Source organism: Corylus avellana, chromosome 5 (assembly GCF_965113065.1).
Source record: "Corylus avellana chromosome 5, dhCorAvel1.hap1.2, whole genome shotgun sequence".
NCBI classification, from domain to species: Eukaryota; Viridiplantae; Streptophyta; class Magnoliopsida; order Fagales; family Betulaceae; genus Corylus; species Corylus avellana.
This window is the reverse complement of record NC_142494.1, coordinates 4,362,988-4,387,322: the sequence shown is the minus strand read 5'-3', so window position 1 is coordinate 4,387,322 and position 24,335 is coordinate 4,362,988. Positions and strand designations below refer to the sequence as shown.

Below are 24,335 nucleotides of genomic sequence, written 5' to 3'. Positions count from 1 at the left end.
CTGAAGCATATAATTCGAAATCTCAAAGTATTTATTCTATCAAGCTACAAAGATCTTTATATGGGTTAAAGCAATCCAGATGCATGTGGTACAATCGTCTTAGTGAATATTTATTGAAAGAAGGATTTGAGAATAATCCAATTTGTCCATATGTTTTCATTAAGAAATTAGAATCTAGATTTGCTATCATTGCAGTTTATATAGATGATTTAAATTTTGTTGGGACTCCAGAAGAGCTCATAAAAACTGTCACTTATTTAAAAAATGAGTTTGAGATGAAAGATCTTGGAAAGACAAAATTTCGTGTTGGCTTACAGATTGAACATTTTTCAAATAGAATTCTTGTTCACCAGCCAACATACACAGAAAAAGTCTTGAAGCACTTTTACAAGGAGAAAGCTCATCCTTTGAGCACTCCAATAGTTGTTTGATTAGTTGATGGGAAAAAAGACCATTTTCGCCCTCGAGAAGATGACGAAGAAATTCTTGGTCTTGAAGTACCATATCTTAGTGCAATTGGTGCTCTGATGTATCTTGCAAATTGCACACGACCTGATATAGCATTTTCAGTTAATTTACTAGCAAGATAAGCTCTGCACCAACTCGAAGGCAATGGAATTTGGTCAAACATGTTGTACGTTATCTTCGTGGAACAACTGACATGAGATTATTTTATTCAAGAGGTTCAAATTCACAATTAGTTGGATATGCAGATGCGGGTTTTCTTTTTGATCCGCATAAAGGTAGATCTCAAATAGGATATCTATTTACATGTGGAAGTACTGTTATTTCATGGAGATCAGTCAAGCAAACACTTATTGCTACTTCTTCAAATCACTCAGAAATTATTGCAATTCATGAAGCAAGTCGGGAATGCATATGGCTAAGATCAGTAATTCAACACATTCGAGAAAACTGTGGTTTATCCACAATCAAAGATAGGCCGACAATATTATATGAAGATAATGCTGCTTGTATCACACAGATCAGATGAGGATATATTAAAGGTGATAGAACCAAACACATTTCACCGAAGTTCTTTTATACAAATGAGCTCTAGAAGAGTGGTGATATTGATCTCAAGCAGATAAGATTAAGTGACAATTTGTCAGATTTATTTACCAAAACATTATCAACTGCAACATTTAAAAAGTTGGTGAATAACATTGAAATGCGCCGACTCAATGATCTTTTATCATAAACAATTGAAGCTCTTAATGCTAATGAGGAGGAGTAAAATGATTATGCTGATTGTACTCTTTTTCCTTCGCTAAGGTTTTTCCCACTGGGTTTTCCTTTATAAGGTTTTAATGAGGCAGTCCTAAAGCATACGAAGACACATAAGAATATTGTACTCTTTTTCCTTCGCCACAGTTTTTTTTTCCCACTGGGTTTTCCTTGGCAAGGTTTTAACGAGGCATATTCTTAGTGTATAATCATCTAATGGGGAGTGTTATGAATGCATTCATGTATTTGATAGATGACCATTTAGTTTCATCTCTTGAAATTCTACACATTCATGTCATCTTTTAAAATTCTTATAACATTCATGCAATACATTGATGTAGCCTTTTGATTCATGTACTACCTTTTCATATTCCCCCTTTCATAATATTCCTCAACCTCCCATTATGATTCCATGCATATAAAAAGGAGTATTGAGTAGTATGTAAAATACACAATAATAGAGAAGAATCATACATAGTTCTTAAAGAACTAGTTTTACATAATGTGTTTTATTTATCTTGTTTTGTCATTTTCTTTAATTTTATAACAAATGGCGTTTTTTTTTTTTTTTTCCCAAATTCATAGTATTTTTGAAGTGCCACAAACTACTGCTTTTTTGTATTGGTGAGTAATATGGTCACTTTCACATCAATTAATGACTAACACAATAAGTATCATGCGACACTTTGAATCTCTAAAAATAATAAATAAATAAAAAACAAAAACACTTTGAATCTATATTTCTAAATGTACTATAGGTAATTTTCGAAAATGGTTAGTACTAACTAATGATTAAACCGATTGTAAACCCCACACTTTTGTATTTTTATATTTTTATTCTTATTATTCTTCCAATAAAACGGCAAAAAAGAGGCCCAAAGCTCCACCAATCATATAGATCGAAGTCATTTATAGGTAGCTATATCATGACCTCTACTTTATTTGGAACCAAATTTTTCATTCTCAGCTCACATCTTTGCCACACATACATGTTCTAAGTAGTCTAAATGGATAAACAAGAGTATATCACTCAACTAGTGCAATAGGCTTTATTATCGATGACATGACTTGATTTTTTGCTCTAATGACTGGTGCTCCGTGCCCATCTCCATACTGGTACGTGCATTGGGCAATCCGAGCGAGGTTGATTGCTATTACCACTAAACCTTCTCCAAATGTAGAATCAACTACTCGCTCTTCATTCATCTGTTTCCAAGTCCTATCAATCATGTTACTCATGTGTTTGCTAGCAACTTTCTCTGAAACACCGGTTTCACGCATGTAGCAATGGATTGAATTTGCAATTTCACCTCTCTTTAACTCTCCCAGTATTTCAAATAAACGACTAAATATAATAGTGTGAAGTAGTGATTCCAATGATCAATTAGACCTTAAAATTCAGTTACCACAAAAGGGATATATGCTATAAAAAGAATACCGCCGAAGTACTCAAATCATTGCAAAGCCGAAAAATAATTGATGGCCAACGCAAGGTTGCAATATTTTTCTAAGCCCTCAAGTGCCTGCTTTGTGAACTTTTATTCAAAAAAAAAAAAAAAAGGCATGAACAAGCTGGAACACTGCCCCAGAAACGGATAGCCAGGCATTGTCAATATAGTCCTTAAAAGTTGGCATATCTTTGTTGTAACACCACTTTGCTTCTTGTAGGAATGCTTTGCACATATCAGCCCACTGAAATAAAAGAAGAAACCCCAAGAGTGTTAGATTTAATATTTCAAAGGAAATGATATTCATGGAAAAAAAAAATAAAAATAAAATAAACTATAGAATGGCTGCATATACCGCTTTTGTTAGGTATGGAAGGGTGTTTTCTCTTTTCTCCTTAAGAGTGTCATATACCATCTCATTAACAGTGTTGTAGAGTGCTAAGAAGCATAACTTCATATAACGTGGAAGATTTTTCACAGCATTGACATCCCACTGAAAGACACGATCAAGAAATTAAAAGTATGATTTGCTTAATTGTATAACATAAAAGTTATAACTAAGGGATTCCATTACATTGCAAAATTTTCTTTTTGTTCTTTTTTTTTTTTTTTTTTTTGTGTGTGTGTGTCGGGGGTGGAGAAGGGGAAGAGTACGTTATTAAGTATTAACCTTTCAACAGCATCTGTAAGTAGCTCCAGTTCACCCAAGGTGCCAAACATCATAGACATCATCAATGGTGGTTACAAGAGCAGCCACTTTCGTTAACCCTTTACGAAGATTACTTAATTGAGGTTCGAAGGCTATTCCAACTGTCCAAATGAAGCATTTCATCAGTCTATCTCGGGTGAAGCTCAAGTTGTTTGCCAGACCCATTTCTTCCCACCACCTAAAAGTCATAGATGGAACCAAATAAGTTTCCGCTTACGTCCGACCCATGGCAAAGTTGGTTTTCATTAAAGTTCTTTTTTATTTTGTAATATCTTTTAGAAGAAACTTTAATTAACCCTCATAAACCACTACAAAAATGGTGATAATTTTTGACAAGGAGTTTTTGACGTGTCAATGGTATTGACACGTCAAAAACCTCTTTTGACGTGTGATTTTTGACGTTTATCAACGGTCAAAAGGGTAGGTGTCAAAAATCCCAAATTTTTGACGTGTCGGGAGTAACACGTCAAAAAAAACATTTTTGACGTGGCAAAACTGACACGTCAAAAATTTTTTGACGTGTCAATTTTGCCACGTCAAAAATGTTTTTGACGTGGCAACACTACCACGTCAAAAATTTTGGCCACTAAAAAAATTTTTTTTAATTAAAAATTTATTAATTTAAATTATTTTTTGACATGTCAATTTTGCCACGTCAAAAATGTTTTTGACGTGGCAACACTACCACGTCAAAAATTTTGGCCACTAAAAATTTTTTTTTTAATTAAAAAATTTATTAATTTAAATTATTTTTCAATTAAAATTATATATATATATATATATACACGCTGGTCAGACTCTCCCCCCCAGCTCTCTCCCTCTCTTCTTTTCTCCATTTTCTTACTCTCTCTCTTCTTTTCTCTTTTCTCCATTTTCGTTACTGCTCCCCCCCCCCCCCCCCAAGCTCTCTCCCTCTCTTCTTTTCTCCATTTTCTTACTCTCTCTTCTTTCCTTCATTTTCAAAAACTCAAAACCAAAAAATCTTCAAAAATCAAAAACCAAATCAAAAAATCAAAAACCCAAACCCAAAAAATCTTCTTATCGATCTTCTATTCTTCTTCTTCTCTTTTCCTTTTTTTTTTTTTTTTTTGCAGATCTACTTCTCTTCTCCTTTATTTTTCTTCTTTTTCTTCTTCCCTCTAGAGGGAGTTGGCCGGCTGCAGAGAGAAGCTAGGGAGATTTTGAGAGGAGAGAGAGAGAGAGAGTTGAGTCTGGAAATGAGAGAAAAATGACCAAATATATAAAAGAATTATAAAGGGGAAAAAAGAGGGAAAGAAGATAGGAAAAAGAGGGAAAAAAGTTAAAAATCCCGCTTTTTTTTTATTTTATTTTTTTTTTTAGTGACGTGCTAACATTTAACACGCCAAAAATTTTTGACGTGCTATAATTAACACGTCAAAAAAAGTTTTTTTTTTTTCTAGCAAAAATAATTTTTGACGTGCTGGTTTTAGCACGTCAAAAATTTCTGACGTGCTAAAAGTTACACGTTAAAAATAAACCAGATTTAAAAAAAAAAAAAAAAAAAAAATTAAAAATTAAACAGTAATAATTTCTGACGTACTGGGTTTTGGCACGTCAGAAATTTCTGACGTGCCAAAACCCAGCACGTCAAAAACTCTCTCTCTCTATATATATATATATATATAATATCGTTTATATGTCTGATATATATAATTAAAAGAATTTAAAATAATAATTTTTATTAGCCTTGCATGGCACGTCAAAAGACTAATAAAAAATATATTTTATTTATATATGTATATTTCTGATTTAATATATATATATAAAATTTCATATATAATTATAATAAAACAAAAATAATATGATAAATTATTATATTTTTAATTATATAATATAATGAAATTAAATTAAATATAATGTGTATTATTTTTTCTTATAATAAATATATATATATATATATATATATATATATATAAATTATTATAAATTTTATTTATTTAAATTTTATTAAAATTATATTTACTCTATCATATATTTACTCTATCCAATTAAAATTAATTAGAGAATAAATAAATTAATATTCTAGATGTATAGATAATTTGATGTATCAACTAACCGACCACATATGTTGTGTTTGTCGAGTTCATATGAGGTTTGCGGGTCTTATAAAACAAATGTATCAAGTATGTTTTATATATTTTTACAAAACTAATATGGCTAGCTATCATATTAATATTACTAGACTGATCAATATATATATATACCAAGTAATTTATACTAATATGATAAACTATAATTTTCCTATCCAATCAAAATTAATTTTTTTATGCCAATTAACATTAATTGTTTTTTAATACATATTTTTTTATATCAAAATTAAAATTAGTTTTGATACATATATATATATATATATATATATAAAATTAAAATTAATATTTTTTTGACGTGTCATGCTTGACACGTCAAAACATTTTGACGTGCCATGCATGACACGTCAAAAGTTTTTGACGTGCCATGTGTGGCACGTCAAAAACTTATAATATATATATATATATATATATATATATATATATATTATCTTATTTAAATTATTATAAATTTTATTTATTTAAATTTTATTAAAATTATATTTACTCTATCATATATTTACTCTACCCAATTAAAATTAATTAGAGAATAAATAAATTAATATTCTAGATGTATAAATAATTAGATGTATCAACTAACTGACCACATATGTTGTATTTGTCGAGTTCATATGAGGTTTGCGGGTCTTATAAAATAAATGTATCAAGTATGTTTTATATATTTTTACAAAAATAATATGGTTAGCTATATATATATATAGCTAAGTAATTTATATATACACGCATGCATACATATATACTAAGTAATTTATACTAATGATAATAAACTATAATTTATACTAATGACAATAAAAATTAATTTTTTATGCCAATTAACATTAATTGTTTTTTAATGCATATTTGTTTATATCAAAATTAATGTTAATTTTTTTTTTATTAAAAAAAGTTTTTGACGTGTAGAATTGACACGTCAAAAGTTTTTGACATGTTAATTTGACACGTCAAAACTTTTTGACGTGTTAATTTGACACGTCAAAACTTTCTGACGTGTCAAATTGACACGTCAAAAACTTTTGACGTGTTAAACTAACACGTCAAAAGTTTTTGACGTGTTAAATAAGACACGTCAACAATATTTTTTTTGACGTGTCTACTTAGACACGTCAAAAGTTTTTGACGTGGCAAACCTAAGTTACTGTTTGCCACGTCAAAAAACATCTATTTTTTTGTAGTGAACTTTCATCACTTTTGCAATCTTCCTCTCAAAGTTTAAAAACTCTCAACTTAATTGGTAATTTCACTTACCCATGAAATGTCACACTTTTTGCAAAACACCCCCAAAGTTTAAAAACACTCACTTTGGTGTATCGATCTTTTGATTTTTTTCTAATTACCCCCCTCCGTTAGTATTTTCTGTTAAATCCTAACGAATGGATGTGAAATTCCTAAAATGCCCTCATTTTCTATTAAAAAATTATGTTTTTTCAAAAACAATTATGACCCTTGGGTTCACTAAGGGATCTAACCCACCCACCATGTGACCCACGGGTCATATTATTATTATTATTAGGGAAATTATATATAAACTCCTTAGGTCAACGCGCTTTTATTAAAAACTCCTTAGGTGTTTTTTTTTCGAAAATTGACTCTCTGGGTCAATCGAAACTACAATAAACTCCTTACCGTCAAAAATTTTTAACAGTCGTTAGTGCTACTCAAAACTCCCCGTTTTACCTCATTAAAATATTAATTTTTTATTAATTTAATTTAAAAATTAAATCTTAAAAAATATATATATATGATATGGGGTGGCTTGCGGCCACCCCCAGGTGATTTGGGGTGGCCTGCAGGCCACCCCACACCACCCATGGGGTGGCTCGAGCCACCCCTTGGGTGGTTTGGGGTGGCTCGCGGTCACCCCTTTCCACACAGGCCACCCCAAACCCCCAAAGGGGTGGCCAGGGTGGGCAAACCACCCCTGGGGTGGCTTACGGCCACCCCATAGGGGTTGGGAGGGTGGCCAGGGGTGGCACCGCCACCCCTGGTCACCCTTCAATTTTTTTTTTTTTTTTTTTAAGATTTAACTTTTTTAATTAAATTAATAAAAAATTAATATTTGAATGAGGTAAAACGGGGAATTTTGAGTAGCACTAACGACTGTTAAAAAATTTTGACGGTAGGGAGTTTATTGTAGTTTCGATTGACCCAATGAGTCAATTTCCCAAAAAAAACACTTAGGGAGTTTTTAATAAAAGCGCGTTGACCTAAGGAGTTTATATATAATTTCCCTTATTATTATTGAAAAAAAAAAAAGAAAAAGAAAAAAAAAGGGACCCATCCTGGGTCACATTGGTGACCCACCGCGGGTCACCTTGTCGACCTATCGTGGGTCACTTGTGACCCGTGGGTTCAAAGGTGGATCTAACCCACTTGCCTTGTGACCCACAAATCATATTATTATTATTATTATTATTATTATTATTATATTTTGTTTAAAAAAATGTACTCATTGTTGGTCACCAGGTGACCCGCTATAGGTCACATTTTTTCTTTTTCGCTTTTTTTTTTAAAAAAAAATTAAATAATAATAATAATTTTTTATTTGTAAATTTGAAATTTTAAAAATTTTAGTGTATAAAGGTCTTTTTACCCTTTCTATTGTTTAATTTAACTCCAATCTCTAATGGAAGGTGGGTAATTGGAAAAAAATCAAATTATCGATACACCAAAGTGAGAGTTTTTAAACTTTGGCAAATGTTTGCAAAAGGCATGACATTTCATGGGCTAAGTGAAGTTACCCCAAAAAAATGTAACGAACTTTACAAAATTTGCAACCCCACCTCACTGTTAGGAATTTATGCTAATTCCTAACGGATGGGTGAAAATTTTCCAAAGTATCCTTGTATTTCTCCCTTTTTTCACTTTTTAAAAAAATAACAATTTAATTGTAATTTAATGTAATTGCGTAATTTTATAAATTTTACAAGGATATAATGATCATTCAACCTTTTGATCGTCTAATTGAACTCCAAATCTTAACCGGAATGGTGAAAATTGCAAAAATTTTAAAGTTGGGAGAGTTTTTAAACTCAGACGAAAAGCTTACAAAAGCGATGGTTAGTTTCCCATTCTTTTAACAAAAGCCCACCTTAGTCACGTGAATAATTACTTCAAACATTTCTTACCTCGACATAACTTGAAGATCACTTTGAAGCACCGATTGCACTATGTTAAAATCCAACTTTGCGAGTTCAACTTTGCATCTTCCCTCTTATTGTATGCCTCAATAAACCACCGAGCTTCTAGCCTTAGCATTCTATGCTGCAATGGAACCTCCAATGCATGACTAACTTGTTCTGCCATACTTTTGCTCACATCTCCTTCGAGGTCCTTGAGATGCATTCTTGTGAATGTCATGGCCTCGTCCAAAAGGCTTTCTCCTTCAAAAGAAAGATAAGCTTCATATAGACTCAACATTCCTTTGACATCCTTTATAAGGCTTTCCTTGAAATTCCCACTATCGTCCGTGAAACTGTTAAATACATCTATGTTTCATACAAAATATGATATTAGAAGATCGTGAGATCAACATGCAAAATGAATCAAGAAGTTTTAGCGACTGCATCATAATAGAGAATTAATTTGGATGATACCTTGAGAGATCTGATAGCCTTGTTGCCTGAGGAGCCTAAAGCTTAAAGCAGTAGCATGGAGACACTTGTCAATTCTTTGATCATTACAGCCTTTTGAAGATGTAAAGTTGTCAAGGGCTCTTGTTATGTCCCTCTCAAATCGGTATCCCAAACCTAACCGTTCAATATCATCAATCAGTTCAAGAATTGCCAATAAGTCGGCATTTTCATTATTAATCATACTCGTCACATCCTTCTCCAACTTCTTTGCCCTATCTTTGTACCGTTCATCCTGCATGATCACAATTTATGAAAAATATGTATACCATATGTTAATGGTAATAATTTTTCAACTTAATGGTCAAACGTGCCTTGTGTCTTGTCATGATTAGTTATATATGTAGCAGTTATATATGTAGCAGTTGCACATACGCATTTTGACTTTAATTAAAAAATAAATAAATCAAATGATCAGTTTGGATGAGGATTGAGGGGAAATAAAGCAAGTTGGTTACCGCATAATCATTCTTTAAGGACTGCAAAAAATCGTAACTCCAGGAGCTTGGCTGGCAATTGGCGGATTGTCGTTCAACTTGTGAATGGAAAGTTGGTATACTGGCAAAGCATCGAGAGTAGTGCCCATATTTGTGATCGAGAAGAAGAGGTCTAGTTTTCATGGGATAATGGGAATAGGTGGATAAGTGCCATTCCTCTTTATCTTATAACTAATTTGCCTGTGATTTCCGTAGGAAGGCATGAAGCTCTATATATATATAGAGAGAGAGAGGACCTCAGTAACTTGTCGGTCATTGATCATCAGGGCAAATAATAATGTGGGTTGATAATAATTAAGCTCAATGACTTGTGGGTCACTGGATTTATATGTGTGTTTCCTCAGCAAAACGTGAAACTCATTGCGGAGGTACTTTTAAAGATTCTCATGTCCGATCCATCTCCTGATTGAACATATATTGTAGACTTGACATGCAATTTGTCAATGATCATCATAAGCAATGGAGGAGGAGGCGTAGGTTGACAGTTCACCTATTTGTCGGCATTCATCGATTGCAGCACATGGGATGAGTATTCTTGTGCAAGCTAGAAGCTTCATATAGACTCAGATATCTAATGGTAAGGGGTATTTGACTTGTGGGTCACTGGATTTATGTGTGTGTTTCCTCAGCAAAACATGAAACTCTTTGGCGGAGGTACTCTTAAAGATTCTCATGTCCGATCCATCTCCTAGTTGAACATATACTGTAGACTTGACATGCAATTTGTCAATGATCATCATAAGCAATGGAGGAGGAGGCGTAGGTTGACAGTTCACCTATTTGTCGGCATTCATCGATCGCAGCACATGGGATGAGTATTCTTGTGCAAGCTAGAAGCTTCATATAGACTCGATCAAATATCTAATCGTAAGGGGTATTTTGAATGAAATGAAAGTTCGATACACTAAAATGAGAGATTTTGAAGATTGGATAGTGTTTGCAAAAAGCCTAGTGTCATTCCTATTCTCTTATAACTAATTTGCCTATGATTTCCGTAGGAAGGCATGAAGTTATATATATATATGATCTTCGGGGAAAATAATAATGTTGGTTGTTAGGCTGATAATAATTAACCTCAGCGACGCGTGCGCGGAATTAGTACTCTTCATGTCCGATCTCCTAATTGACTGAAGCACTATGCAGACTTGACATGCAATTTGATAATAATTAACCTCAATGATTGCCTGTGATCATCATAAGCAATCGAGGAGAACCCGTACGTTTAATGTTCACCTATTTGTCGTACATGCTTATCTTAATTGTTTAGCCAATTAATAAAATGTATTAACCGTCTAACGGTTAGTTATAATAATTGCTTTTTGAAAGAAAATTTTTAAAAAGTTGAATTTTTTTTTTTTAGAAAAAATACCAAAACGGTGTCGTTTTTATGGTGAGAAGATTGGGGGTTTGGGGTGGCTCGCGGCCACCCAATAAGGGGTTTAGGGTGGCTCGCTGGCCACCCCTCCACCCATGGGGTGGCCGCGAGCCATCTCAAACCACCCAAGGGGTGGCTCGAGCCACCCCATGGGTGGTTTGGGGTGGCTTGCAAGCCACTCCTTGGGTGGTTTGGGATGGCTCGCGGCCACTCCAAACCCCCTGGGGGTGGCTTGTAGCCACCCGAGGTTGGTTCTTTGCGCCTAGTTTTGGTGTATGTTTAGCTAAAGCACATACTTCTATATATGGATTCTTCGAGGTTTACATATATTCATAATTGCTGTTATAATGCCTTCAAATCCTCCTAGCCATTATCCTACTGCAATAATTATTGGTACTTATTAGATCTAATAGGTACATTAAATCTAATAGAATTATTTTGCTGACCAAACAAATAATTGTCAGTAACGTTGTTTCCTTTTTTTTCTCTCTCTCCGCGCCACCCCCCCCCCCCCCTCTTTTTTTTTATTTTATTTTATAATTTTATGATATTTTCAAGTTTAGAGCAAATGTCTCTTCTATTACGAAGACTACTGGCTCGCGAAGCTTATCCAGGGCCCTTGGCCACCCTTCAATTTTTATTTTTTATTTTTAGATTTAATTTTTTAAATTAAATTAATATTTTAATCAGGTAAAACGGTGCGTTTTGAGTGGCCTTAACGGCTGTTAAAAAATTTTGACGGTAGAGATTTTATTGTCATTTCAATTGACCTAGTGAGTAAATTTTCGAAGAAAAAAAATTCATGAAATTTTAAATTTTGGAGCGTTGATTCAGGGACTTATTATACATTTTCCCTAAAAATAATCCAATCATAGATTATAAAAAGATTTTTTGGTTTAGTTTAAAAATTTTACATTCAAACTCAAAAGAAATTTATATCAAAAAGATGAAATACGTACAAAAAATAATAAAGAAAACCCGCTTAAAATCTAGAACTCAAATCTCACTCTCACGTGAAAGAAAAAAAACATAACAAAAGCGACAACTCTTTAATTTTCTCTTGGTGGCGTGCGGCAGACAATACAGGCTTGTTTGCCAACAGCCGGAGCCGGTACTGTTCCAGCTACAGTGCCAGCAACAAAAATTGACTTTTTACTTAATTTTTTTTTTTTTAAAGCAAAATATTAAAAGAAAAGAAAAAAGAAAAAGGAAAAAAAAGGATCACCCGATCCTTTTTTTTCCTTTTTCTTTTTTCTTTTCTTTTAATATTTTGCTTTAAAAAAAAAATTAAATAAAAAGTCAATTTTTGTTGCTGGCACTATACTGAAATAGTGCCGTTCTGTTTCAGCTACAGTGCCGACCCCAGCTGTTGGCAAACAAGCCTTACGTGAGGAACACAAACTCTCAGTTTCGCAGTGCTGGTCCATCTTACAAGATTTAACGTGAGTCAAATCAAACAAAAAAGGCAAAACGACAAGTAGAATTGATGATAGAAGTTACCTCACATGATCACATCACATGCACCTCTCACTTGGACTAGTAGAAGGAAAAACAAAATACTAACAGCAACACATGACTTTGAGAAATTTAAGTCATTCACGACATATTAGCCAAATTTTCTTCTTTGGCTAATAAAAAGACACAAAGAGGATAGCAGTCATCTTTTTAACATTATTCGTGAAAAATAAATAAATAAATAATAATTGAGTTTGAAGGTTAAGTCTGACTCTAGCATGATCATAAAATATAAATTATATTGTGAGTATAATTGTAAATATTAAATTTCACACTAAAAAGAATTATAAAAAAATAAATGGGTGAACAATATGACAGCTCTACTCACTACTACACATTACTAGTGGAGACAAGAAAAAGCATTGCTTTACGAAAGTGATTGGACAGATGCTTCCATCCTAATGTTCTTTGTATGCAATATTAAATATGATTTTTGGACTGTTTTTGAAAGCTGGCCGGATGTCTTGTCTATAACTTCATTGACTATTGAATACCTAGCAATTGTTTTCATGTACTGAAATTCCCTTGCACCCCATTAACTATAAGTGATTGTTAGAAATTTAAAAATTTGCAAAGTCGATATCCAACGTTTTAGGCCTTTTTTAATTTCATCAATTTTTTTTTTTTAATTATTACAATGCCCTACCCTCTTCCTAATTTAGTGAAAATTCTGGTGACCGTGGCCGTGGACTGACCCACGGTCATGTTGTGGGTGAGTCCAATGTATTTTTTAATTTTCACTTTATTTTCTTTTAAATGGGACATTTTAATAAAAATAAAAAAAGGATAGAATTAAAATGAGCTGCCGCGTAAGATATTGACATTACAAAATTTTAAATTATGATATTATGATTACAAAACTACTTATTTTCTAGGAGTGTAAGTGAAGTTTTTGAAGTTGGAATTAGTTGATTTGATCCTTTAATTTTAAGTCCATTAAAACGTGATCAATGAATTCAATAAATGGTAGCAGAGACGTGTGATTGTGATGCCTTTAGAGAACTAGCAATAGTTTCTTAATCATTTCTTTTTTTTTAAGTTTAAGCATCCAAGCAACTTTTTTTTCCCTATACAAATACACACTATCATAGAATCTTTTAACTGTTCTCTATATCATTAAAATAATATATATATATTTTTTTTAGTTTTTTCTTTTTCTTTCTTGAAACTCTTTTCTTCTCTCATGTCTCCGTCTTCTTCTATCAGCCAGCAAAGGAACAAAGGAACAAAACCGTCTTCTTCTTCTCTAATGTCTCCGTCTTTTTCTTTCTTGAAACTCTTTTCTTCTATCAGGCAGCAAAGGAACAAAACCAGCCAAACACGGAATCACCAAACAGAAAACGAGAAACAAAGGCTCCAAATTCGGTGATGAAACCGAAAATCTAAATCCAAAATACAAGGAATCGACGACGGTGGCTCAACAATCCTCAGTTTTTGAGTGTTGGGTCTCAGTTTCTGAATCGACGACGGTGGCTCAACAAATTCGTCCGATTTCTGAGTGTTGGGTCTCCGATTTTGTCTGTCTGCCATTTCATTTTCATTTGGGATTTTGCCTGTCTGCGATTTCGTCCGTCTACGACTATCCATCTCTCATTTTGCTGTTTGTTTGGTGTTATTTGCAGTAGGTAGTGGTGATTTTGCTATTTGTTTGGTGAGGTGCGAGAGAGAAAGACGGAGAGATCGAGGGAGAGACGCGTGAAAGAGAAAATGCTTCAACGAAAAAGAAGAAATCATGGGGACGCGTGAAGGAGAGAGGAGAGAGATTTTTTTTATAATTTAATAATGCATTGGGTTGCTGCAACATTTCCCAATGCATTGAGAAATACTGTAACAATCCAATGGAATAAGTTAAGCATAGGGCTTCTAATGTAATTGTATTTTTGTAGTTTTTTTCTCTTTTTTTTTTTTAAACATAGGAAAGAAAATGTCATATAAGGCATCTGCTGCTAGTGCTTTTACTATGCGAGCTTCTTTTCTTCTTCATATATATCTAGTCTTGCCAAATGAAAATATAAGAAAATTTACTCGTTGTCTTTTCTATCACAAGTGTACTAATTTGCAGGATTTGCAATTGTTAAAGTAATGATAATGTAATTAAATTTACCTTTTATTATAAAGTTTAAGTTTTTGAGATAAGTGATGATTTAACATCGTATCAGAGCCATTTATGACTCACGTTTCTCACATGCATGGCTTCTTCTTCAACAGACCCCTCCCCTACCCTCCATAGCTTGCAAAACTTTTTTCAAAACAAATTGAAAGCCAATAACTATTGTCTCTCGAAAACACAGATTGTCCCTCTCGAAGTAGCCATTGGAGATCACTTTTCTCTCGAAGTATTTGATTTATCCTTTGCTATGTTCTATTACTAATTGGTTCGAATCATACAACATCTTGATATTTTGGTGCTTACCAAAATATTTGACACAATTTCAAAAAAAAATTGATATTCCTCAAAAGTCTAACAATAAACTACATTATGCTCATAATGTTGAAGTTATATTTTCAATTGTTTTTTCTAATGTTCGATAAAGTTTTGGAGATAAAACTTGTTTATTAACTAATAAATATCATCAATTTTGATGTAAATTTAGATCAAATTCATTTTAGAACACTTTTTTTTAGGCTACATGAAACCACGTTTATCTGTGAATTTATTTTTTAGACCCCTTTTTTAAAAGGCAACTAGCAAGGGTCGAATTGAAAAGTACTAAAGTATATTCATATACCACTTTTACAAATGAGGCAGGTTGACGTGTCCACTCAACAGTCCAAGTACGTCCGTCTCTGACGTCAATGTACCTGTGTCGACTATTGCTAGCGCTTACCAATTTTCCTATTTTTTTTTATTATTATTTTTTTATCTATGGTGTTTGAGTGAAACAATAAATATTTTATGTTGTTGGGGAGATTGATAATTTAAATTCATAAAAAAATAAATTAAAAATTAAAAAAAAAATTAAAAAATTAAAAAATTAAAAAAATTATATTTTGGAAAGTCTTTGAGTGGGGTTATAATAAGCTTAGGAGTTTTGAGTTATTTATAAATATATTTATGTTAAAAATAAAAAGCAAAATTAGAGATAGAAAACAAAAATGTAATCAAACGTAGCCTAGAAGCTACTTTATTTGCGACTAGTTTTTCATTTTCGGCACACATCTTTGCTACACGTACATGTTTGAAATTAATAGAGAAAGGTCTATCTCTCAATGAGTCAAACAGGCTCTATTATTAATGACAGGACTCGATTTTTTGCTTTTTTGTCTGGTGCTCCATGCCCATCTCCATATTGGTATGTGCATTGAGCAATCCGAGCAAGGTTGATTGCTGTTACCACTAAATTTTCTCCAAATGGAGAATCAACTACTCGCTCTTCATTCATCTTTTTCCAAATCCTATCAATCATGTTTCTCATGTGTTTACTAGCAATTTCCTCGGAAACACCAGTGTCACGCATGTAGCAATGAATTGAATTTGCAGTTTCGCCTCTCTTTAATTCTCCCTGTATTTCAAATAAGCAGCTAAATATGTTAGTCTAAAGTAGTGCTTCCAAATATGATCATATAGACCCTAAAATTCATTCAACACAAAAGACACTGTGGAATGCTGTAAAATAAATACCGCTGAAGTACTGAGATCATTGCAAAGTCGAAAAATAATTGAAGGCCAACGCAAAAGGTCGTGGTATTTTTCTAAGCCCTCAAGTCCCTGCTTTGTGAACTCTTCATTCAAGAAAAAATAAGAATGAACAAGGGCAATCGCCCCCGAAACCGATAGCCAAGCATTATCAAGATAGTCCTTGAAGGTTGGCATTTCTTTGTTGTAACTCCACTTTGCTTCTTGTAGGAATGTTTTGCACAGGTCAGCCCACTAAAATAAAAGAAGAAACCCCAAGACTATTAGGTTTAATATTTCAAAGGAAATTCTATTCATCTAAAAAAAAAACAATAGGATTGTTGCACATACTGCTTTTGTTAGGTATGGAAGGGTGTTATCTCCTTTCTCCTTAAGTGTTTCATATACCATCTCATTAATAGTGTTGTAGAGAGCTAAGAAGCATAACTTCATATAGTGGGGAAGATTTTTCACGGCATTGATATCCCATCTGAAAACACCATGCATCGAGAAATTAAGAGTATGATTTTCTTAGTTGTATAACATAAAAGTTATAAGTAAGGGATTCCATTACATTCCTAGTTTTTCTCTCTTTTTGTCTCATATTTTTATTTTTATTTTATTTTTTTGGGTGGGGGTGGGGGTGGGGTGGGGTTGAGAAAGGGGAAATTAAGGGAAGAGTTATCAAGAATTAACCTTTCAACCGCATCAGTAAATAGCTCTAATTCATCCAAGGTACCATAAACATCATAGACATCATCAATGGTGGTAACAAGAGCAGCCACTTTCGTTAACCCTTTACGAAAATTACTTAATTGAGGTTCAAAGGCCATTCCTATTGTCCAAAAATAGCATTCCATCAATCTATCTCTGGTGAAGCTCAACTTGTTTGCCAGACCCATATCTTTCCACCACCTAAAAGTCATAAAGTGAAATCAAATAAGTTTTCAACTTAACATTCAAGTCATGGCAAAGTCAATTTTCAACTTTTAACAAAAGTCTACCTTAATTACTTATGTGAACAAATACTTCAAACATTTCTTACGTACCTTGACATATCTTGAAGTTCTCTTTGAAACACAGACTGCACTATGTTAAAATCCAACTTTGCAAGTTCAAGTAGAAGAGAATTTGCATCTTCCCTCTTATTGTATGCCTCAATATACCACCGAGCTTCTAGCCTTAGCATTCTATGGTGCAATGGAACCTCCACTGCATGACTAACTTGTTCTGCCATGCTTTTGCTCACATCTCCTCTGAGGTCCTTGAGATGCATTCTTGTGAATGTCGTGGCCTCGTCCAAGAGGTTTTCTCCTTCAAAGCCAAGATAAGAAGCTTCATATAGACTCAACATTCCTTTGACATCCTTTGTAAGGCATTCCTTGAAATTCCCACTATCGTCCTTGAAACTGTTAAATACATCTGCGATTCATACAAATATGATATAAGAAGATGGTGAGATGAACATGGGAAATGAAATCAAAAAGCTTTAATTAGCGACTGTATCATATACGTACCTTGAGAGACCTGATAGCCTTGTTGTCTGAGGAGCCTAAAGCTTAGAGCAGTAGCATGGAGACACTTGTCAATTCTTTCATCATTACAGCCTTTCGAAGATGCATAGTTGTCAAGGGCTCTTGTTATTTCTGTCTTAAATCGGTATCCCAAACCTAATCGTTGAACATCGTCAATCAGTTCAAGAGTTGCCAATGAGTCTGCGTTTTCATTATGAATCATACTCCTCACATCCTCCTCCAGCTTCTTTGCCCTATCTTTGTACTTTTCATCCTGTATGCATGCATGATCACAATATTTGAGATATCTAAATATGTATACCGTACGTTAATGATAATAATTGTTAATATTAAAATTGAAATCAAGGTAGGGGAAATAAATAAAGCACACGTTGGTGTTATACATATAAAGAAATGGTTCATGGTTACCGCATAATGATTGTTTAAGGACTGCACAAAATCGTAACTCCAAAAGCTTGGCTTGTAATTGGCGGACTGTCTTTCAACTTGTAAAGGGGAAGTTTGTGTTTTTGCTGAGCATCGGGACTGCCCACATTTTTGGTCGAGAAGAAGAGGTGTCTTTATCATTGTGTTATTTTGGAAAGCCATGAGGCAAAGAGAAACTGTGGGATAAGGGGAATACGCAGATTGGTGACATTCCACGTATAGTAGTCGTGAACCGCTATATATAGAATTTCTTTCATTAAGCACTTGTGGGACCCTGGCCACCGACAAATGTTTAGTTGATTAATTAATTAACCTAGCGTACGTGAAACGCATGCGCTGCAATATGATGGCGAGTTTTTTTTTTTTTTTTTTTTTTTTTCTAAGCAAAGAGGGGAAGGGGGAATATGATGGCGAGTTTTCGTAGGGTTTATGGTTCCCAACTTGGGCAGCCAAAATAACGTTTTTAGCTTGATGCAATGTTCTAACTGGTCCCAATTAAGGATGTTTTATTGACATATCAACAGAAGTAACATCTTAATTAACCACCAAAGAGTCCCGTGCAGGATTACAAGGGTTATGATGTGTGTGTATGTAAAGTAATATTTCTACACTTATTTTCACTTTTTCACATACATTTATTATATTATAGGGGACTTTTAAAATAATAATTGAATATAATTATAAGATAAATTTTTATTGAATTTTAATTTTATAATAATTTTTAAAGTCACTCATAAATATTAAAAAATAAATATAAAGAAGTCCGATTAAGTGTAGTGTTACGAGTATTATGTATATGACTTGACTAATTTGTCAGTCAAGCTGTCATGGAGGAGACGTAGGTTGAATGGTAACCTAGCTAGGGACAGAAATTTAATTTCTGTCCGTAACCTAAAATACTTTTCAATCTAAAAATAAAAAATAAAATAAAAATAAAAATATGCTTCAAAACATATTAATAAAAGCAATAATTTGAAAGTAGAATATTATATGTAGGCCACAAAACCAATTATTTGAAAGCAGAGCTGATCAAGGCCACAAGTTTGAAGTATACAAAATTAATGTCATTTAAATCGTACGTAGAGGTAGATATCTGAGATGACGAAGAAAATGTTACATCACTCCGGAAATGATATGTTTTATCATAACGTGAATGGCGGTCCCAATATTTAGAGAGACGTTGAATTAGCATGTGAATGGCCCCAATGCGTCTAGGCACATCCGATTAGGAAAATCTCCAATTTAATTCATTTTTAACTTTTATGGAAAGAATCCCTTTTTTTTTTTTTTTTTTTTTTACCACATATCTGCACAAGAAAGAAAAAAAAAAAGAAGAGAGGAATATTAGATTTAATAACTTTTATTTTATAAGACATGATTTTCGACCAATTAAACTGTGTCAGTGATACCAAAAATGTTTTATTTACATGTGCTAATTATTAAGAGAAGTTAGTGTCCTAAATAATGTACACCTCAGAGCATCACTACCAGTTGTTGCTCTAAAACTTTGATATTGTATGTGTTTTAGCTAATATGAGACTAAAATCACGTTAATACCTTGTTTTCTCTTTATTTAAAATACATACGGTGGAAATAGAGATAGAGATTCTCATGGTACCATTTTTGTGGCCTTTTTTTTTTGTTAAACGAGTGATGCAGATTGAATGGTAGAAATTTTAAAATCCTTTAAAGAAACTAACGGATTCTTTTATTAAGCTGGAGTATATTTGACTAAAGTTTTATTAATTCTCTTTTCTTTTCTCCTCGTTCAGGCGGTTTAGCTATATATATATATATATATAGATCAAGGCCTACGACACTTTGTTGCAAGAAGCACTGCAAAATAATTACAGATTACCAAAAACATACTTTTAACAACGTTGGCCAAAATATCATTTAGCCGGATGCGTGGAATGTTCTAAGTGCATGGTCCCAAAGATATGTTGTCACTTGTCAGTCAAGCTGTCGAGGAGGAGACGTAGGTTTATTGGTAACATATATAGTCCGTAACGTCTGCATCAAAATGTGAAACACATATAGATGGGTACGTACAGATTTTTATTTTTTTTTGTCCAAAAAAAATATTTATAAACAAATCAAATACAAAACAATTTTATCTCTCACTCTCACACACACACACATATATATATATAATACTTTTTCAATCTAAAAATAAAAAATATCGCACAAAACATATTAAGAAAACCAATAATTTGAAAGCAGAGCTGATCAAGGCCAGAAGTTTGGAGTAGACAAAATTAATGTCATTTAAATCGTATATGCACATTAAAAAAATAGTAAGTAAAATAACAAATAATGCATTGGCAAAAAAAAAAAAAAAAGTTCCACAATTACAAGGGCTTATGCAGGATATGAGTGCGTGGTTGTGAGCTGTCGTCTGAGATGTATATATGGGTTGTATAGGCCGTGATAGCAGAATTGTATAGAAAGCTGTTTGCTGTTAAGATTGCTTTGTTCCTTTGTGTTTGTATTGTTTTGCTGGTTTTAGATGCCTTTTTTTCTAGTCTTCTTTGTTGGTTATTAGTAACATACTTTTCCAAAATAACATTTAGCCGGTTGGAATGTTCTAAGTTGTCCCAAAGATATATATGTTTTGTTGACATATCAACAGAAGTAACATGTTGACCAACAGAGTCCCACCTATGATTTCAAGGGTTATGCTGTGTATATAGATATAAGTATTTTTTCACATCTATTTTTCACATCCATGTTAAAATAACAATTGAATTAATATAAGATGAATTTTTATTAGATTTTAATTTTATGATAATTTTAAAAGTCACTTATGGATATAAAAAAAAATATTAATTAAAATAAATAAATAAATAAATAATGAGTGTGCTTGTATATATGACTGGACTAGTTTGTCAGCCATGCTGTCGAGGAGGAGACGTAGGTCTATTGACAACATATATTGTTCGTAACGTCTGCATCAAAATGTGAAACACATGCATATATAGATGGGCACGTACAGATTTTTTTTGTCCAAAAAAAAATATATTTATAAACAAATCAAATACAAAACAATTTTCTCTCTCTCTCTCTCTCACACAGAGATATTTTATTTACATGTACTCGAGAGAAGTTCGTGTCCCAATTCCAAATGATGTCTATCTCATATTAGATAATAACTTTTATAAGGTCTTAGCATAAATCAAGATCTTTGTGCCATCCAATGAAGGCATACAAAATCAGCGTGAAATACTTTAACAAAAATGAACAAAAACACATGAATTTTATTCGTTAAGACCTCATACGCCTTAAAATAAAAGATCTTGAGAATAAAATTTTCCTATTCATCCTACCTATACCAACCACCAGCCACTAGATCTCACCGCCGGCCAGCCTAGACCACGCTGGAGACAACGCCAACCAGACCACATTAACAAGCTCAAACTCTGCTCATATTAAGAGTTTTTTTTTTTTTTTTGCAATATGCTCTGCTCTCAATGAGAGAGAGAGAGAGATGTATATATATATATATATATATATATATATATATATATATATTATCGGCGTGGAGGAGCGCTGTGGGCGGCGTCGTGGCCGGGGGAGGTGGCGGCAGCAAGTTTGGGTAGATGAATAGGAAAAGTGGGAAATAAGTTTTTTTAGGCGAATATGAGTAATATGAATATAAAAATCAGGTGTTTTTGCTTATTTTGCTTAAGGTGCTCCATGTTGAATTGTTAGACTGTTATTGGAGGGCACAAAGTTCTTAATTTGTGTTAAGACATTATAGAAGTTATTTTTCTCATATTATCACTACCAGATCCAAGCTCTAATTAAAATTTTGATATTGTTTTAGCTAATATGAAACAAAAATCATGTTAATACCTTGTTTTCTCTTTATCTAAAATACATAATTTTTTTTTATTAGCAACTTTGATGTAGCGTGGCGTCATGGGTTACAAAGACAAACAACAAGAAAGAAACAATTCTTCTTAAAAACTTTGAGTCTATCAAGGATTCAAGGAAAACATAAAAGAAAACTCAACCTTAGAGTATTTCTCATTGATAAACCCATCATAATAAAAATCAACACTGCTTCTTACATATTAGGTCTATTGTATTTATAACAATAATTAAGCAAATTTGGACCAAAAGTAAACCTAAGCCTATTATGAAAATTTCTAGAATAATAAAGGAAAAATTACAATTAAATAAAATCCTAATTTAAATAACGTAAATAATAAAATAAAATAAAATATATTGGATTGCTGGATTATTTGATTTGATAGAATAAAATCTTCATTAAAGTTCCCAATAGGGCAATCAAGTCTTTCGTTCTTGGATTCTTGCTTTTATTTCCATCCAGCTTTCCAATCTCCTTTGTAGCCCCTTTTTACCCAGGAAACATCGAAATTAGCTAAAAAAAACATAACTTTGTAGATCTTTGAATTAGCTTTCTAAAGCCACCAAGCTTACTCAAATCCGATATCCAAAACTCGAGAAATAACATTTTTAATAAAACTCATCAAGTACAAATTCCGCCATATATACATCAAACTTTGAGGTAAACACTTGGCCTTATTTATTTATTTTTTAATGACATATAATACATTTTGGTTGGTTAAAATGCATTGGCAAAACAAAGTTGCGAATAATTCTAAAAGGCCTATTTGTGTCTTACTTATGTCCTATTAGAATTAATGATGTAGCTATTAAAATTACCCTTTGATTAAAATTTAATAATGATCGATCACAAGGTCAATAATAATTTTAATAACCACATAATTATTAATAGGACACAAGTAAAACATAAGTAAGCCTTTTAAAATTACTTCAAAATTGCACAATCACACTGGCTTATGTAATAAAGACTTGACTCATGAGGAGACGTGGGTTTACTGCTAACCTAGGATCGATTGGTGTTTGTCTTGCATCATCCAAATGTGGGCAGAGATGATGAGTTTTTGTAAGCCACTCGTAGAGGAAGATATTTTCGTTGACGAATAAAATGTTGCAACACTCAAAAATTAAAGAGACTTTGAATCATGAGCTTGTGTGAATGGAATTCAAAGGTGGCGCAGGTACGTCATGTTGGAATATATTCAATGTATTTTGATATTTATAATTTTATATGATTGAATTTATACCAAATTTTGTAATAATTTCTTTTTTAATATACAACGTCAAATAATTACTCAAAAACTCATCTTAAAAAATTTTTATTGTACAAATAAGTCAATATATATTTATATTTCTTAACATGTTCGTAAAGTAATAAAAGTTCCAAAAAAAAAAAAAAAAGCAATTGACGGAAAATAGTCCATCCACATGAAAATCATAAAATAGTCAGATAAAATAAAGCTATGACTTAGCTTGGCCTATGCCAACGCTCCCTTGTATCTGTAAAGGGATGACAAGTCTTTGATCGATTGTCAACAGTAGCTTTAAGTTTGTCATTTTAATGCAACCTAGCTAGCTATGACTTGTCATTGATTTGTCAACAGTAGCTTCAAAATTAAGGACCACCACCTTTGAACCCTTCTCCATCCAGAAACAAACGTCTACCATTAGATTTCAGTGGATGATGTGGAATGGTTTCTCTATCTGATGTGTAGTTTTGTTGTTGTTTTATGAGTAGAGGTGTACGTACATATAAAATAAGTAAATAAATGATGAACTTTCAGATATTCGAAACATACCCAAAAGCTTCTCTGCCTCAAAATTAAAAATTAAAAATTATGATTTATTAATGAGCTTTATGGCAAAGAAGGGATTGTTGAGATACAATAATACTGCTTCCTACAACCACTCTAACAAAAGGAAACAGCCAAACAAGCAACCAAATTTGTGGGAGTGATCTAACTAAGAAGTTGGCCTTTCATGGAGCATTAAAGTTCACAAGAATGCCAGGCTAGCAGTATAGCATGCAATAACCATACAATATTTCCTACTCCTTATTTCATATCAACAACACTACTACTGTACGTTTAGATCTCCAAGCCAGCATATTTTCCTTGAGGAGACAAGTTTTGGAGTAGTGTTGAAAGTACTTACACCGAGTGAACAGTAAAACGAGTGAACAGTAAAACAGATTTACTGTTTTTAATTTTTTTTAATCTGTACATACTGTTTATAATCCAGAATGAATATTGTTCATTCAAGCCGGATGTGATGTATATCATTACTCCACTTTTTGTGTTATTTTTATTCTTCAAAAACCCCATCTCATCAGTAATAAGAGAATTGCCTCTATTATTTTTAATATAGTTGGTTTTCTTAA

General features: G+C 32.7%; 1 protein-coding gene and 1 pseudogene across 1 annotated transcript; both read right to left on the bottom strand.

Annotated features, from left to right (window-relative positions):
• Positions 1-2,253: 2,253 nt before the first annotated feature.
• LOC132181656 (tricyclene synthase TPS4, chloroplastic-like) lies at positions 2,254-14,095 on the bottom strand (annotated as a pseudogene).
• A 1,512-nt stretch (positions 14,096-15,607) lies between these two features.
• LOC132182366 (putative terpene synthase 12) lies at positions 15,608-18,286 on the bottom strand. The gene is made up of 7 exons (XM_059595595.2): positions 18,068-18,286; positions 17,642-17,912; positions 17,174-17,546; positions 16,821-17,039; positions 16,476-16,614; positions 16,131-16,379; positions 15,608-16,011 (listed from the first exon to the last, which is right to left on the bottom strand). Exons 1-7 carry the CDS (start codon positions 18,245-18,247, stop codon positions 15,724-15,726), a joined length of 1,719 nt encoding a protein of 572 aa, XP_059451578.2. The 5' UTR covers positions 18,248-18,286; the 3' UTR covers positions 15,608-15,723.
• Positions 18,287-24,335: the final 6,049 nt, after the last annotated feature.